The sequence below is a fragment of the Salvelinus sp. IW2-2015 genome, linkage group LG10 (assembly GCF_002910315.2).
Source record: "Salvelinus sp. IW2-2015 linkage group LG10, ASM291031v2, whole genome shotgun sequence".
Lineage (NCBI taxonomy): Eukaryota > Metazoa > Chordata > Actinopteri > Salmoniformes > Salmonidae > Salvelinus > Salvelinus sp. IW2-2015.
The window spans coordinates 18,814,114-18,829,972 of NC_036850.1; the positions used below are offsets into that span (position 1 = coordinate 18,814,114).

The 15,859-nt window shown below is 41.6% G+C and overlaps 1 protein-coding gene across 1 annotated transcript in view; it reads right to left on the bottom strand.

Moving 5' to 3' along the window:
• Positions 1 to 10,782: 10,782 nt before the first annotated feature.
• The window catches only part of LOC111969134 (spondin-1-like), a gene marked incomplete at its 5' end in the record, with an annotated part of 25,032 nt that continues 19,955 nt past the window's right edge, over positions 10,783 to 15,859 (bottom strand). Inside the window, 2 exons of the mRNA XM_023995076.2 lie at positions 10,783 to 11,973; positions 12,745 to 13,038. Of these exons, the coding sequence (XP_023850844.2) occupies positions 11,810 to 11,973; positions 12,745 to 13,038 (458 nt within the window). The remainder of the gene's footprint in view (positions 11,974 to 12,744; positions 13,039 to 15,859) is intronic.

The following is a 15,859-nucleotide window of genomic DNA, read 5'->3' on the forward strand; positions in this document are numbered from 1 at the left end:
CCATTGCCATTCCCTACACAGCTCCGATCAGCTACTATGCTGTCTGGTAGTTTAGTAAGGAGTAGACTCAGTAGACTACCTGCTGAGTGTGTGGTTCCATTCCCATCCCTGTGCTGCCTGCCAGCCACATTGACAGAGCCTTGATGTAATCTGGCACGAGCTGTCATGGCCCATGTTTCATCCGTCTGTCTCTACTCAGCCTGGGAGAGGGGAGGCTGCGAGAGACTGTTGTAGGCGGGTGAAAGCTGGGGTGCTGGGGGAGGCTGGGGGAGGCTGGGGGAGGCTGAGGTGGCAAGGTGAGGCTGGGTTAAAGTAGGGGAGAATAGGGGACATTAGGGTGTCGGGAGCAGTATGCAGAGACTACGGGTAATGGGGGAAACACTATGGAGACAGGGGATACTGGAAGAGGCAACCTAAAGGAGAGAAAACCACAGCAGGGGAACACAACCAGGGAGAACTTACAGAGGGAGAAACAGGCCTTGCATGGGGAGCGTGTTCTATTGCATAGGGAGTATGTTTTATGACTCATAGAGGATAGTACAGTAACAGCATGGTGGAGTGATACTCTGTCCAAGGGCTGTCTCTGTAGTGTCCTGTTGCTAGTTCCCTGTTGGAGTGTTCTGTGACATACAAAGACAGTACAGAGAGTGTGAGCTTGAGCCTGGCAGTTTGTGACACAGGTGAATGGAAATTAAAGATGGAAAGGGTAAGGAAAATCCCAATACTGAAGTTTCCAAATGACCTAGGGTAACTTAACTTTGGAGACAGTTCCACCTCCTTCAATGTATCAATAATATAAATTGTTAATCTTCCTCAGCAACAGCAATCTATCGAAGGAGGGATGATACCATGAGAATGTCTTTTTATGGCTTTACTACAGGCAGTGGGGGCCAGTTAAGAGGTTTTAACCCTCTCTTTCCGCTCCATTTAAGTGGATCACAGTTTGATGGATGAGTGTGTGTGTGCGTGAGTGTGTTCTGGTTCCCTCTCTCTCTCCTGCCTACTCTGAGCTGGGCTGATTCATTGTGACCTCGTTTTAGAACTATGGCAGCCCGACCCGTAGGAAGCAGCCGATCGATGCCTCCATATGGGTGTGTGGGATTCCAACACTCCCTTTGTGTGGAATAGTGCACACGGAGATGTGTTCTTCAATGACACACACACACGCACGCACACAGGCACGCACACACACAATCTATGCATGTTTGGACACACACAGATACTCGGACTCCCACCCACACATACACTCCCACACACACACATTGATACGCCCACCCACACCCACTAGACACACCCACACACCGCAATTTCTGGCAGAAGGGAAGCTGTTGCCACGGAAACACAAACCAAGGGGTGCAAGCCGCAGAGTAGAGCTGGGCTTGTTTGATTGTGCGGTACACTCAAGACAACATGATTCTCAGGAACATGAATCAGTTGGAACATAACAGGATGACTGATGGTAGATGCATGGTGTAATGTCTTCATAACTGATGCAATGTCTTATAACAATGGATGTTCAGCCTCCCTCAAAGAAGGACCATGATTGGGTTGGACTCAAATTACAAATGCAATCACAATAATGCATAAGATTACATTTTTGTTATAGAGTAGGTAGATCCAATTATTAAAATGTAAATATTCTGCACAGGACTAATTTTACACCTGTTATGAATAATGCGTACATGTTAAGTTGTATTAATATAGGGTGACTTCTCAGAAAAGTACAGCAGATGAGTGCCTGATTATTATATTTACATAACATTTTAGTCATTTAGCAGATGTTCTTATCCAGAGCGAATTACAGTAGTGAGTGCATACATTTTCATACTTGTTCATACTGGTCCCCCATGGGAATCAGACCCACAACCCTGGCATTGCAAGCGCCATGCTCTACCAACTGAGCCACATGGGACATGTGTACAGTACTTAATAACATGGATATGACACAGTATAACAAAGGTTATGTTGTCATAGAAAAAACTGAATATCAGAATCTCAAAGCTCTCCAATTGTATGTATAAATCACTTCAACACCAGACCATTCTAACCAGCTGTGAAACAGTCAAGACCTTAAAGTCCTGGTTAAATGAAAGTTAGATTGAAATAAAGATGCAAACACACGTTGGCACATGATGGGAACTGTTTTGTATTGGCTGAGAAAGTACAGTATGGATCATATGCCTTATCTATATCAGTTCAGATTATGTGATTGTATATTTGTTGGCAATGGGAATTGAGTCAGTAATTTGTCTTAACACAGCAGAGTGGTCAAAATATGATTCAGAGATATGAGGGGTGCGTTCAATCAAATATATCACATTCAAAATAAGAATGAAAGGGTTATACTCCACGTAAAATACATTGAAGAAAGGTCAAGTGTTCAATCATTACTTTTTAAACTATACATTACGAGAGAGAGAGAGAGAGAGAGAGAGAGAGAGAGAGAGAGAGAGAGAGAGAGAGAGAGAGAGAGAGAGAGAGAGAGAAAAAGGAATCGTAGTACCCCAAAAAAGTGTCAAACAAATCAAAATGTATTTGAGGTTCTTCAGTTGCCACCCTTTGCCTTGATGACAGCTTTGCACACTTTTGGCATTCTCTCAACCAGCTTCATGAGGTAGTCACCTCGAATGCTTTTTAATTAACAGTTGTGCCTTGTTAAAAGTTAATTTGTGGAGTTTCTTTCCTTCTGATTGCAAAGAGAAACAACAGTCCATCATTACTTTAAGACATGAAGGTCAGTTAATCCGGAAGGAGGAGACCGCGTGAACCAGTCCGTCATGGTCAAATTGCTGCAATGAAACCACTACTAACGGTCATTAAAGGAAGAGACTTGCATGGGCCAAAAAACACGAGCAATGGACATTGGACTGGTGGAAATCTGCCCTTTGGTCTGATGTCCAAATTTGATTTTTGGTTCCAACCGCCTTGTCTTTGTGAGACGCAGAGTAGGTGAATGGATGATCTCTGCATGTGTGATTCTCACCGTGAAGCATGGGGGTACTTTGCTGGTGACACTGTCTGTGATTTATTTAGAATTCAAGGCACACTTAACCAGCATGGCTACCACAGCACTCTGCTGCTAAAGGCCATCCCATGTGGTTTGCGTTTAGTGGGATTGTCATTCGTTTTTCAACAGGACAATGACCCAAAACCGACCTCCAGGCTGTGTACGGGCTATTTGAAGGAGAGTGATGGAGTGCTGCATCAGATGTCTTGGCCTCCACAATCACCCGACCTCAACCCAATTGAGATGGTTTGGGATGAGTTGGACCGCAGAGTGAAGGAAAAGCAGCCAACAAGTGCTCAACATATGTGGGAACTCCTTCAAGAGTGTTGGAACAGCATTCCTCATGAATCTGTTTGGGAGAATGCCAAGAGCTGTCATCAAGGCAAAGGATGGCTACTTTCTAAGCATTTCAAAAAAAATGTAACCCTTTTTTGGTTACTACATGATTCCGTATGTGTTATTTCATAGTTTTGATGTCTTCACTATTATTATACGATGTAGAAAATAGTTTATAAAAAGACAAACCCTGGAATGAGTAGGTGTATCCAAACTTTTGACTGGTACTGTACATATATCTATCTACAGTGCCTTTGTCACGTTCCTGACCTGTTTTCTGTTAGTTTTTGTATGTGTTAGCTGGTCAGGACGTGAGTTTGGGTGGGCAGTCTATGTTTTCTGTTTCTATGTTGGTTTGGGTACCTAATATGGTTCTCAATTAGAGGCAGGTGGTTTTCATCTCCTCTGATTGAGAATCATATTAAGGTAGGTGGGGTCACATTGTTTGTTTGTGGGTGGTTGTCTCCTGTGTTAGTGTCTGTCTATGTTGCACCATACGGGACTGTTTCGGTTTGTTTGTTCATTTTGTTCCTTCGGTTTTTATGTAGTCATTTCCCTGTTCGTGCGTTCTTCGTGTTACATGTAAGTTCTTACGTCCAGGTCTGTCTACATTCGTTTTGTTATTTTGTTAGTTAATTCAAGTATAGTTCGTTTTTTGTCTTCGTTGTTTTGTCGTGTCTAAATAAATATCATGTCTAAGTATCACGCTGCGTCTTGGTTCAATCCATGCTCCTCCTCTTCGGATGAAGAGGAAGAGGAGAACCGTTACAGCCTTGCACATTTTAACAATTTTGTTGCATTACAACCTGTAATTTAAATGGATTTTCATTTGAATTTCATGTAATGGACATACATAAAATTAAATAAATTACTTGTTTAAAATTTTTCTAAATATAGATAAAAGGAAGTGGTGCATGTATATGTATTCACCCCCTTTGCTATGAAGCCCCTAAAACAGATCTGGTGCAACCAATTACCTTCAGAAGTCACATAATTAGATTGCACACAGATGGACTTTATTTAACTAAGCATCACATGATCTGTCACACGATCTCAGTATATATACACCTGTTCTGAAAGGCCCCAAAGTCTGCAACACCACTAAACAAGGGGCATCACCAAGCAAGTGGCACCATGAAGACCAAGGAGCTCTCCAAACAGGTCAGGGACAAAGTTGTGGAGAAGTACAGATCAAGGTTGGGTTCTAAAACAATATCAGAAACTTTGAAGATCCCACGGAGCACCATTAAATCTGTTATAAAAAATTTAAAGAATATGGCACCACAACAAACCTGCCAAGAGAGGGCCGCTCACCAAAACTCACAGACCAGGCAAGGAGGACATTAATCAGAGAGGCAACAAAGAGACCAAAGATAACCCTGAAGGAGCTGCCAAGCTCCACAGCGGAGATTGGAGTATCTGTCCATTGGACCACTTTAAGCCATACACTCCACAGACCTGACCTTTACGGAAGAGTGGCCAGAAAAAAGCCATTGCTTAAAGAAAAAAATAAGCAAACACGTTTGGTGTTCGCCAAAAGGCATGTGGGAGACACCCCAAACATATAGAAGAAGGTACTCTGGTCAGATGGGACTAAAATTGAGTTTTTGGCCAACACCTCCCATCACCCCGAGAACACCATGGTGGTGGCAGCATCATGCTGTGGGGCTGTTTTTCATCGGCAGGGACTGGGAAACTGGTCAGAAATGAAGGAATGATGATTGGCACTAAATGCAGGGAAATTCTTGAGGGAAACATGTTTCAGTCTTCCAGAGATTTGAGACTGGGACAGAGGTTCACCTTCCAGCAGGACAATGACCCTAAGCAAATTGCTAAAGCAACACTTGAGTGGTTTAAGGGGAAACATTTAAATGTCTTGGAATGGCCTAGTCAAAGCCCAGACCTCAATCCAATTGAGAATCTGTGGTATGACTTAAATATTGCTGTACACCAGCGGAACCCATCCAACTTGAAGAAGCTGGAGCAGTTTTGCCTTGGGAATGGGCAAAAATCCCAGTGGCTAGATGTGCCAAGCGTATAGAGAAATACCCCAAGATACTTGCAGCTGTAATTGCTGCAAAAGGTGGCTCTACAAATTATTGACTTGTGGGGGTGAATAGTTATGCACGCTCAAGTTTTCTGTTTTTTTGTCTTATTTCTTGTTTGTTTCACAATAAAAAATATTTGTCATCTTCAAAGTGGTAGGTATGTTCTGTAAATCAAATGATACAAACCCCCCAAAATCGATTTTAATTATTGTTTGTAAGGCAACAAAATAAGAAAAATGCCATCTATCTTATCGATCTATCTATCTATCGTATATATGCAGGCCAAACCATTACACTCTTATGTTAGGCTTCCAGTCTGAATAGTTGTGTTTTTCAGTGGGTGAGTCCAGATCCCCTCAGAGTAGCATGTGTGGTTCCTGACTGGGCATAGACACCCTCCTAGGTGTTTGAGTTATACGTGTTGGGCTGTTGAGATAAGAGAGGTTAGCCAGCAGGGTGTGTATAAGTGTGGGGAGAGGCTGTAAGGCAGAGACCCTAGAGCCACATAGCAAACACTCTTTATCTAAATGCAGCAGAGCAGATGGATGAATGTTAGAGTGTGGGAGAGAGGAGGAATGGGTGTGAGTGTCTGTACTCTTGCCATGACTGTACATGTGGTTTTCTATTTTGTGTGTGATCGCGCGTGTGTGTGTGTGGTGTGTGTGGTGTGTGGTGTGTGTGTGTTGTGTGTGTGTGTGTGTGTGTGGTGTGTGTGTGTGTGTGTGTGTGTGTGTGTGTGTGTGTGTGTGTGGTGTGTGTGTGTGTGTGTGTGTGTGTGTGTGTGTGTGTTGTGTGAGAGAGAGAGCAGGAGGTGTCACACCACGGGGGAAGAATTCAACACACCAACATTAAATGGATACACCCTCAGGCTAACCGATACTCTTCTTCAGGCTTGACCACCCACCTGTTGGGTTTTCTCTTGTCCAACATGATATGACATTTTCTATATTTGTGGACTTCATGGACCTCCACTTTGTTGATATCATGGCTAACAGAAAGAGTGAGAGACAAACAAATATTGAGTGGAGAGGAAACAACATTAGATTTCATTGAGGCTTGAGGGAGAGAAAAGGATCGTTTGGGTTTAGGTTACGCCAGACATTTGTTATGTCTAACGATCATCTTCATTATTTAATACATTATTAAACACTCTTATTATTTCTGAACTCATCCATTCCTCTAGCTTTAATTAAACAATGACCAGCGGCTACCAAGCCAACCGCCACATTGTTTGGAGTCCTTTGGCATTGCTGTGGAACGGCAGTCAATTTCTGGTTAGTGCGTAGTGAAATCCCGTGAAATGCCTTTCCCAAGCAACAGCGAGATAACATGACAGGGAATTTGTTTTATGCTATCGCCAGGATGGGATTTTCTTTTCTCTTTCTGTAATGGGGGAAGAAAGACAGTAAATAAAATAAAAATGTATATAAAAATGTAGACAAGACTAAACAAACTATCCATAGTAAATTATAAATTATACTCAACCATGATATTGACTGACTGAGCCTCTGTATGACACCTGCCAGCAGAGACAATTGCATATTATATACATGAAATATGCTGGGCCAGTGAACATGGAAAAACAAAACCATGACTAAGTAAACGTGAAAGTCAACCAGTAAAATACTACTTGAGTAAAAGTCTTAAAGTATTTGGTTTATATATACTTAAGTATCAAAAGTAAATGTAAAAGCGAAAATATACTTACGTTTGAAAAGTAAAGCATTTGTGTTTAGTGAGTCCGCCAGATCAGAGGCAGTAGGGATGACCAGAGATGTTCTCTTGATAAGTGCATGAATTGGACCATTTTCCTGTCCTGCTAAGCCTTCAAAATGTACTTTTGAGTGTCAGGGAAAATGTATGGAGTAGAAAATACATAATTTTCTTTAGGAATTTAGAATATATATAATTTACTATATGAATAGTAAAGTAAAGTACAGATACCAAAAAAACTTCGTAAGTAGTACTTTAAAGTATTTTTACTTAAGTACTTTACACCACTGGCATTAAATTATAACATTGCAGCTCAGTGCCAGTCTATAGACATGGTGCGTTTAACGAGACGACCGGCCTTGTTCTGCCATGCCACATATCACTCTTCATATGCACCAATATTAATATGAACAGCCGTAGTCAGTACTCCCCACCGTCCCCTCCCCTCCCTATATGACTTTATCACTGCCATGGAGCCCAATTGAGGTCTATACATTTGTGGAAAAGAGCTTCTGGAGGTCTGGTCTTCGTATTGATTTTTACTAGCCTGGCTTATTGGTTTATGAAATCTTAGATTTCCTCTGACTCCTTCTCCAGACGGATGGAGAGCCTGGCCAGGGAAGGAAAGAGCTGCTGTATTTCCCAATGCAGTTTGAAAATTGAAAATCAAGTTATTGTTTTTTTCTTCTCCTTTTCTTTCTTTCTCTTTCGTCTTGCAGTCTGTCAGCAACTGGGATGATTTGAGTGTCAGGCACATCACAGAGCAATTATCTCAGAGACACATCTCTCCTTTTAGCCACACTAGACTGAGATGTGTATGTGGTTAACCCTTTCCATGCCCTGCTTCTGCAGCTCAAGCCATTCTGATCACTGCAGCTAAAAAGAGAATTCAGACACCCATTACATGAGAATGAAAGAAAGACACGTTTGCCAAATGAGAGGGTATAAGGTGCTATACTGTAAAATACCCATAATATTAGCTTTCCAGTCATTTGATATATTTGACCAGAGCTCATACAAGTACCCAATAAGAATAGCCATGTTTGGAAAGAAATTAGTATTCATATTAATATTCACTGAAAGCATGCAACATTTGCATAATGAAATTGGCCAAATTGGAATTCCATTGCTTATCTACTAGGTTCCGCTTTGTGTGGTAGTTAAATAAAACTGTATCACATTGTGTTATCACAGCTCCTATAGCAACAGTCATTTCTTTCAGCTCTAGGGCTTTTGACATTTTTTGACTGACTCCATATCAGGAATTGTACAAGCATGTGTACAAGCTCCATCTGTACGAGAAGCCACCTGCTGTGTTTTAAAACAAGTGTTGGGTTTATGTAGATTTGTTTTTGGGAAAGATACTGAAAACAAATGCAGGACCGAAACACTTTATTACCTGAATCTCAATGCGCATAATAATTATTCAAATAACACCAAAAGACCCCTGGGAAGATATGTATTTCATATTAAATGTCTCGTAATGAATGTTTTAGATTACTCTGTGATGATATATCACCATAAGTCATCAATTACAGTACAGCATCATGATGTTAGGGCAGATTTACTATTTTGTGTCTTCCAGCTCCATTTCCACATGACTGTTTCAGTCTCTCTACTGTTAATAAATGTACAACTATTCATGCCAACTTCACACTATGCACAGTCATTTTACACCATAAGTCAATCAGAGTGATTTTCAATGCAAAGGAATGCAGAGGCATATAAAGAGTCTCACCATACATTATGCAGTGCCATTGCAGCACAAAGGAAGCTTTTCCTACTAGTGGCTTTATCAATGTTTATACCACAGAGCACTTAACATACCGAAGCAATACTTCTCATTGGACTCAAAGTTTTTCATCAGTTGACTTGAGATCTCACCAGCAGTAGCCTAAAGGCAGTCTGAGATATAGAGGTAGACATCACATCTATTTTGAGCCCACCTATCCTGCCTTGTTGCCAACAGGGAGAGAAGGCGGAGAGAATCCAGAAAGCCAGCCCTCTGTCAGAGAAGAGACAGTTCATGTTGATGGATGCCTTATGGGTACTCTGGAACACTCCCACACAGTCGACCACTGCACTGCCCCCAGTCTGTGTGTGTAAAGCTGTAGCACCTCCCTTATTTACTGTGGGCAACGTTTCAAATAGGCCCGCAGTGGCGAGTCCTGGAGAGCTGCTTATGATCTGCTGTGAGTGGTTGCTGTGGCAACAGTGAATGCAAAAAAACAACGCCTGATGAGGTCCCGGGGGGGAGCGCTTTGAGACGAGTCGCCGTGTGCTGCATTCTCACTCACACACACACACATGCAAACATGCACACTCGCACGCGCACACACACATCAACAGCATCACTCATCCGAGTACAAAGACGGCAACAACGATCTTATGCAACTCTTTATCTCACATCTCTCTTCTCCCATTTAGCCACTATCACCATGGATATTTAACATATATTTCAGCAGATATCACCTTGACAATTATTGTTGGAAGTCTCCCAAAGCTGCAGTGTGAACCTAATGTGTGGTTGTTATAGCATTGTGTATACCATTGTAAAGTGTGTTTGTGTTGCATTATTCACATTTTCCCTCTGAATTCCACCACCCATAGGACACCATCATATCCCCCAGGCTGTCAAAGGTCGAGTCAGACTAATTTAAATATTTTCTTCAAGATGGCCGCCAGTGCATGACATCTCTGTTCAMTTATTTCCCCYSYYYTTWMYTCTGCTTGGTTTAAGKGAAATACTACTTAATGGAGACRCAAATTKAAACCAAAGCATGTTGCTTTAATGAGYAAAGCTGGCAACTAACTGYCCCTGATTGTGTCACTGTGAATATCTTTAGAAGACAAGCTCACACTATGAGCAACATGGGTGCATTCAGCAAGGCACAACRTTGTRCAACKTTCAGATAGCAYRTAGAAATATAGCATGTAGAACAAACATGCCTCTCTGACATGTAKAATAAGGAATCATRTCAGYTCTAYTCATGACATTTCTATCTACAGCGTTTCCTAATGTTTGGATRCTGARCATGGCCCTCGTGACTGTGTTTAGGGCCAAACGCTGATGGGACGAGGCACATGTCTCACTGTATGAGACTGATGTTGGATTTCCATGCATTTCTGACAGAGTGAAGTGGCCTAATATGTGGACCTTTACACACACTCAGCACTACTCAGCACTAATCACAGTATTGCCTGAAGGCTAAAAAAATAAAACCCTCAACACCTCAAGGCTCAACACTAAATAGGTATCTTCTGCCACCGTCTGGTCAATGTGTGTATGTACTGCACCACCGGGAAGCTCACCCTTTTGCAGAGCAGTGTTACTGTGCTGCTTATGCAGCTCCCTGCCTAGACACTCACATATCTCTGGTTATAGGTTGAGAAAAAGGGGTCATGCTAATCAAGTATGCTGTTACAGTACTATGTATGACCAAAGTGTATTGAAATAGCACAGGCTTAGATGGCACCTACTGGTTTACTGACTCCACCTGTCAAATGAAAAAGAACTCACTTCTAATCAGCTTATAGTCTCCATCTAGTGGCCAAGAGTATGAAATGCATTGGTTTATGTATTGTATGTTAACCCTGGTATGAATATGGACCTCAACGTAATATAATACATTTACCTCAATATAAATGGTATTCTAACAAAAATAAACATCCGTATGACAATTTCTAACATTTACTTTTATTGTAAAGGTGATATATTCCAAAATATTAATATGTTAGAGGAGCAGAGGAAAAAGAGAAGTAAAGACAGGTAAAAAACATCTACACAGGACTTTGGTAAGACTCTTGGGTGATATTCTTATCAAAAAATCCACAGCAAAAAAAATTAAAATGATCTTATAATAACAATGTGTCTACATGAACAGCAGTACAGCTGAGTAAATGTTCAAACAGGAGATTTCTTGATCCTAGAAACATATTTATTTTCTGAAGGATTATAAAATGCTGGAATGGCTGGGTAACTGTGCTTTAAGTTCTGGGATTATATACACTGCCAAAGAGGATACTACAGGATATAGCCTAACAGTACTATCTCCTATTAAATCAATTGGTGTTTTCATCATTATCATTATTCAAGAATATTATACCACAACAAGTTTACAGTAATCTTGCAGAAGAATCCTATATGTAACAGAGCTAGTTTATTGTACACACAGAGGAAAATCAGTCAGGTTCATCATAGGCTAGGCGTTATTTGGGGACGCCTAGATCCTCTCTCAAAATGGCTGTTTGTTTTAGGCTTGAGAAGAGACCAAGGGAATTCCTTCCTTCCTTCTTGTAAAATAACCCATGACCATTGACCTTGAAGGATGGGTCATTTCAGAATTTGCCAAACTCTTTCCAACCTCAGACTAGAGGTATATACAGAACCAGTGTACCTTCCCCAATCTAGAATCTTCAATCCCCAATCTAGAATCTTCAGACTCAGCCCTAGATTAAACCAAGAGAGATTAAGGTCTGTGCCAGCCCTAAACAGAGTGCATTGGATCATTGAGTGACACTATGCCACCTCACGCTCCGTCCCCTAAAAAACTTGCCCATAGGCACAGATGTAGGATCAGCTTACAATCCCCAAACCTAACCTGAACTGTCAGAGGGGAAAACAACTGACCTCACACCAGTGTTTATGGGCAACCTCCACCCACTCCGTACCCATCCCATCCCTGTCCTGCCCACCTCGGTCCATCTAGCAGGGGTACACGTTACACGCTCGGATCTCCTTCCTGTCCTTGCAGCTGGGGAGCTGGGCGCTCTTAAGCCTCTTTTTGGCTGTCATGAGCCGCTCCTGGATCCCCCCGCCACACAGCTTGGTACAGTCCGTCCAGCTGGACCACGGCCTCATCTTACAGCCTGATGAGAAGTAGAGAGAGAGAGATTTTATACATTTTCATAGAAAATTGTTCCTTGTTAAAGAATAGCAATGATCATATTGAAGATACTGACTATCAAAACTGACTGTGATTTAGTTTTCTATTAGTACATTTACATGCACACTAATGCAATATTAAACTGATTATGGCAGTAGGCAGATTAATCAATAGTCATGTAAACAAATTACTCTGCTCATCTTAATCGGGGTCAAAAGAAGTAAGCAATTATTAGGACATGTAAACACCTTAATCGGCGTGCCAGCGGTATATTTGATCTGTGAATGTGATAGAACCAGCTGAGTGAGCCTTCCTCTTTAGAGCGAGTAAAGTGTGTTCGGAACAACTGAATGTACGTGTCTTAGAAGTAGTTTTCACATACAAACTTTATGTGTCCCAACTCAGAATCAAATATGCTTCCCACAAATAACATGTTCGCTGTGGTATAACTTTTTTTTTACATTTATCAGAGTGCCATCAGGTAGCCTGATTTCAGATGTGTCCATGTAAACAGGGTTATTAGGGAAATCGTTCTTCTTGCATTGCATGTAAACATTTTAATCAAACTATTATATTAACCTGACTATCCACAATAATCACATTATTATGTGCATGTATCCACACTCTATGATTTAGCTTGCTATGATTTGTGATGACAGTGATGATGATTACATAGTTGATGATTATGCAAATGATAATGACTATAACACTGCTGGTAACAATGGTTATGGTGGTGATAATGAGTCCCACCAACCTGGGTGTTCAGCAGGTGACGTGGTCTCCTCCCCCTGTCGACCCCCCTGTTTGCTCCTCCTCTTCTCCCTCGCCTCCTTGCGTCGTTTCTTTTCGTCGCTGTTGACCTGTCCCTGGCCACCTCCCCGGTTACACTTCCTGATCTTACACTTCTTCCTCTGTACTGTCTCGGGACACGAGTCCCCTCCGAACTGGGGCTCCAGCTTCACCATGCGTGTCCTTATCATGTGACCTTTACCACAGGATTTGTTACAGTCAGACCACTCCGTCCACTCTGACACCATACAGTCTGTCGCTGTACAGAGAGAGAGAGAGAGAGAGAGAGAAGAGAGGGGGGATGAGAGATAATGAAGAGGGGGACAGGGTGGAGTAAGAAAGGTGAAGAGTTAATATGGGAAGAAAGCTTGTAGATACACCTCATGACTTTTCATTAGCGTTGCTTGTTCTAAACATAACACAATATGAATGCCCTGGAAACAGATTCTCTGACATGTCCAAAACGAGAACATTCTTACGAACTGCAAGGGTGATTAGGGCTGGCCAGAATAATACAGCCAGCTTTATCCCATCACTAAGACTGAAGGAAGACCAGTTAACAAGCTTTTTCACCGCAATACAATGACATGTCTGCCAAAGTTAAAGCTGGTTATTTTTTACTTTTAATCCCTTTCTTCACAATACAGCCCTTACATTAGCTCCCTCATTTTCTAGGGAACAGGAGAAAGGAGAGCAGAAAGAGAGTATTTTCCTATGGTAATGTGTCTGCCAGTCCCGTACCTGACTAGAATATACAGTTGAAGTCAGAAGTTTACATACACCTTAGCCAAATACATTTAAACTCAGTTATTCACATTCCTGACATTTAATCCTAGTATAAATTCCATGTCTTAGGTCAGTTAGGATCACCACTTTATTTTAAGAGTGTGAAATGTCAGAATAATAGTAGAGAGAATGATTTATTTCAGCTTTTATTTCTTTCATCAAATTCCCAGTGGGTCAGAAGTTTACATACACTCAATTAGTATTTGGTAGCATTGCCTTTAAATGGTGTAACTTGGGCCCATTCCTCCTGACAGAGCTGGGGTAACTGAGTTGGGTTTGTAGGCCTCCTTGCTCGCAAACACATTTTCAGTTCTGCCCACAAATGTTCTATAGGATTGAGGTCAGGGCTTTATGACGGACACTCAAATACCTTGACTTTGTTGTCCATAGAACATTTTGCCACAATTTTGGAAGTATGCTTGTTCATTTGGAAGACCCATTTGCGACCAAGCTTTAACTTCCTGACTGATGTCTTGAGATGCTGCTTCAATATATCCACATAATTTTCCTACCTCATGATGACATCTATTTTGTGAAGTGCACCAGTCCCTCCTGCAGCAAAGCACCCCCACAACATGATGCTGCCTACCCCGTGCTTCATGGTTGGGATGGTGTTCTTCGGCTTGCAAGCCTCCCTCTTTTTCCTCCAAACATAATGATGGTCAATATGGCCAAACAGTTCTATTTTTGTTTCATCAGACCAGAGGACAATTCTCCCAAAAGTACGATCTTTGTCCCCATGTGAAGTTGCAAACTGTAGTCTGTATTTTTTATGGCGGTTTTGGAGCAGTGGCTTCTTCCTTCCTGAGCGTACTTTCAGGTTATGTCGATATAGGACTCGTTTTACTGTGGATATAGATACTTTTGTACCTATTTCCTCCAGCATCTTCACAAGGTCCTTTGCTGTTGTTCTGGGATTGATTTGCACTTTTCACACCAAAGAACGTTCATCTCTAGGAGACAGAATACGTCTCCTTCCTGAGCGGTATGACGGCTGCGTGGTTCCATGATGTTTATACTTACGTACTACTCTTTGTACAGATGAACGTGATATCTTCAAGCGTTTGGAAATTGCTCCCAAGGATGAACCAGACTTGTGGAGGTCTACAAAAAAAAATTCTTGGCTGATTTATTTAGATTTTCCCATGAAGGTAGGCCGTGAAATACATCCACAGGTACACCTCCAATTGACTCAAATTATGTCAATTAGTCTATCAGAAGCTAAAGCCATGGCATCATTTTCTGGAATTATCCAAGCTAAGGATACTTAGTGTATGTAAACCCACTGGAATTGTGATACAGTGAATTATAAGTGAAATAATCTGTCTGTAAACTTTTTCCGTATTCCTCCAAAGCTCAATTGTCCTGAGTCTGCACAACTCTGCCAGGACCTAGGATCAAGGGAGACACTCAAGTGTTTTAGTACTATACTGTATCTCTTGACACAATGATGAAAATAATCATGGCCTCTAAACCTTCAAGCTGCATACTGGACGCTATTCCAACTAAACTACTGAAAGAGCTACTTCCTGTGCTTGGCCCTCCTATGTTGAACATAGTAAACGGTTCTCTATCCACCGGATGTGTACCAAACCCACTAAAAGTGGCAGTAATAAAGCCTCTCTTGAAAAAGCCAAACCTTGACCCCTCAAATTAAAAAACTATCGGCATATATTAATCTTCCATTCCTCAATAATGTATACGAAATGCTTCAGTCTGGTTTTAGACCCCATCATAGCACTGAGACTGCACTTGTGAAGGTGGTAAATGACCTTTTAATGGCGTCAGACCGAGGCTCTGCATCTGTCCTCGTGCTCCTAGACCTTAGTGCTGCTTTTGATACCATCGATCACCACATTCTTTTGGAGAGATTGGAAACCCAAATTGGTCTACACGGACAAGTTCTGGCCTGGTTTAGATCTTATCTGTCGAAAAGATATCAATTTGTCTCTGTGAATGTTTTGTCCTCTGACAAATCAATTGTAAATTTCGGTGTTCCTCAAGGTTCCGTTTTAGGACCACTATTGTTTTCACTATATATTTTACCTCTTGGGGATGTCATTCGAAAACATAATGTTAACTTTCACTGCTATGTGGATGACACACAGCTGTACATTTCAATGAAACATGGTGAAGCCCCAAAATTGCCCTCGCTAGAAGCCTGTGTTTCAGACATAAGGAAGTGGATGGCTGCAAACTTTCTACTTTTAAACTCGGACAAAACAGAGATGCTTGTTCTAGGTCCCAAGAAACAAAGAGATCTTCTGTTGAATCTGACAATTAATCTTGATGGT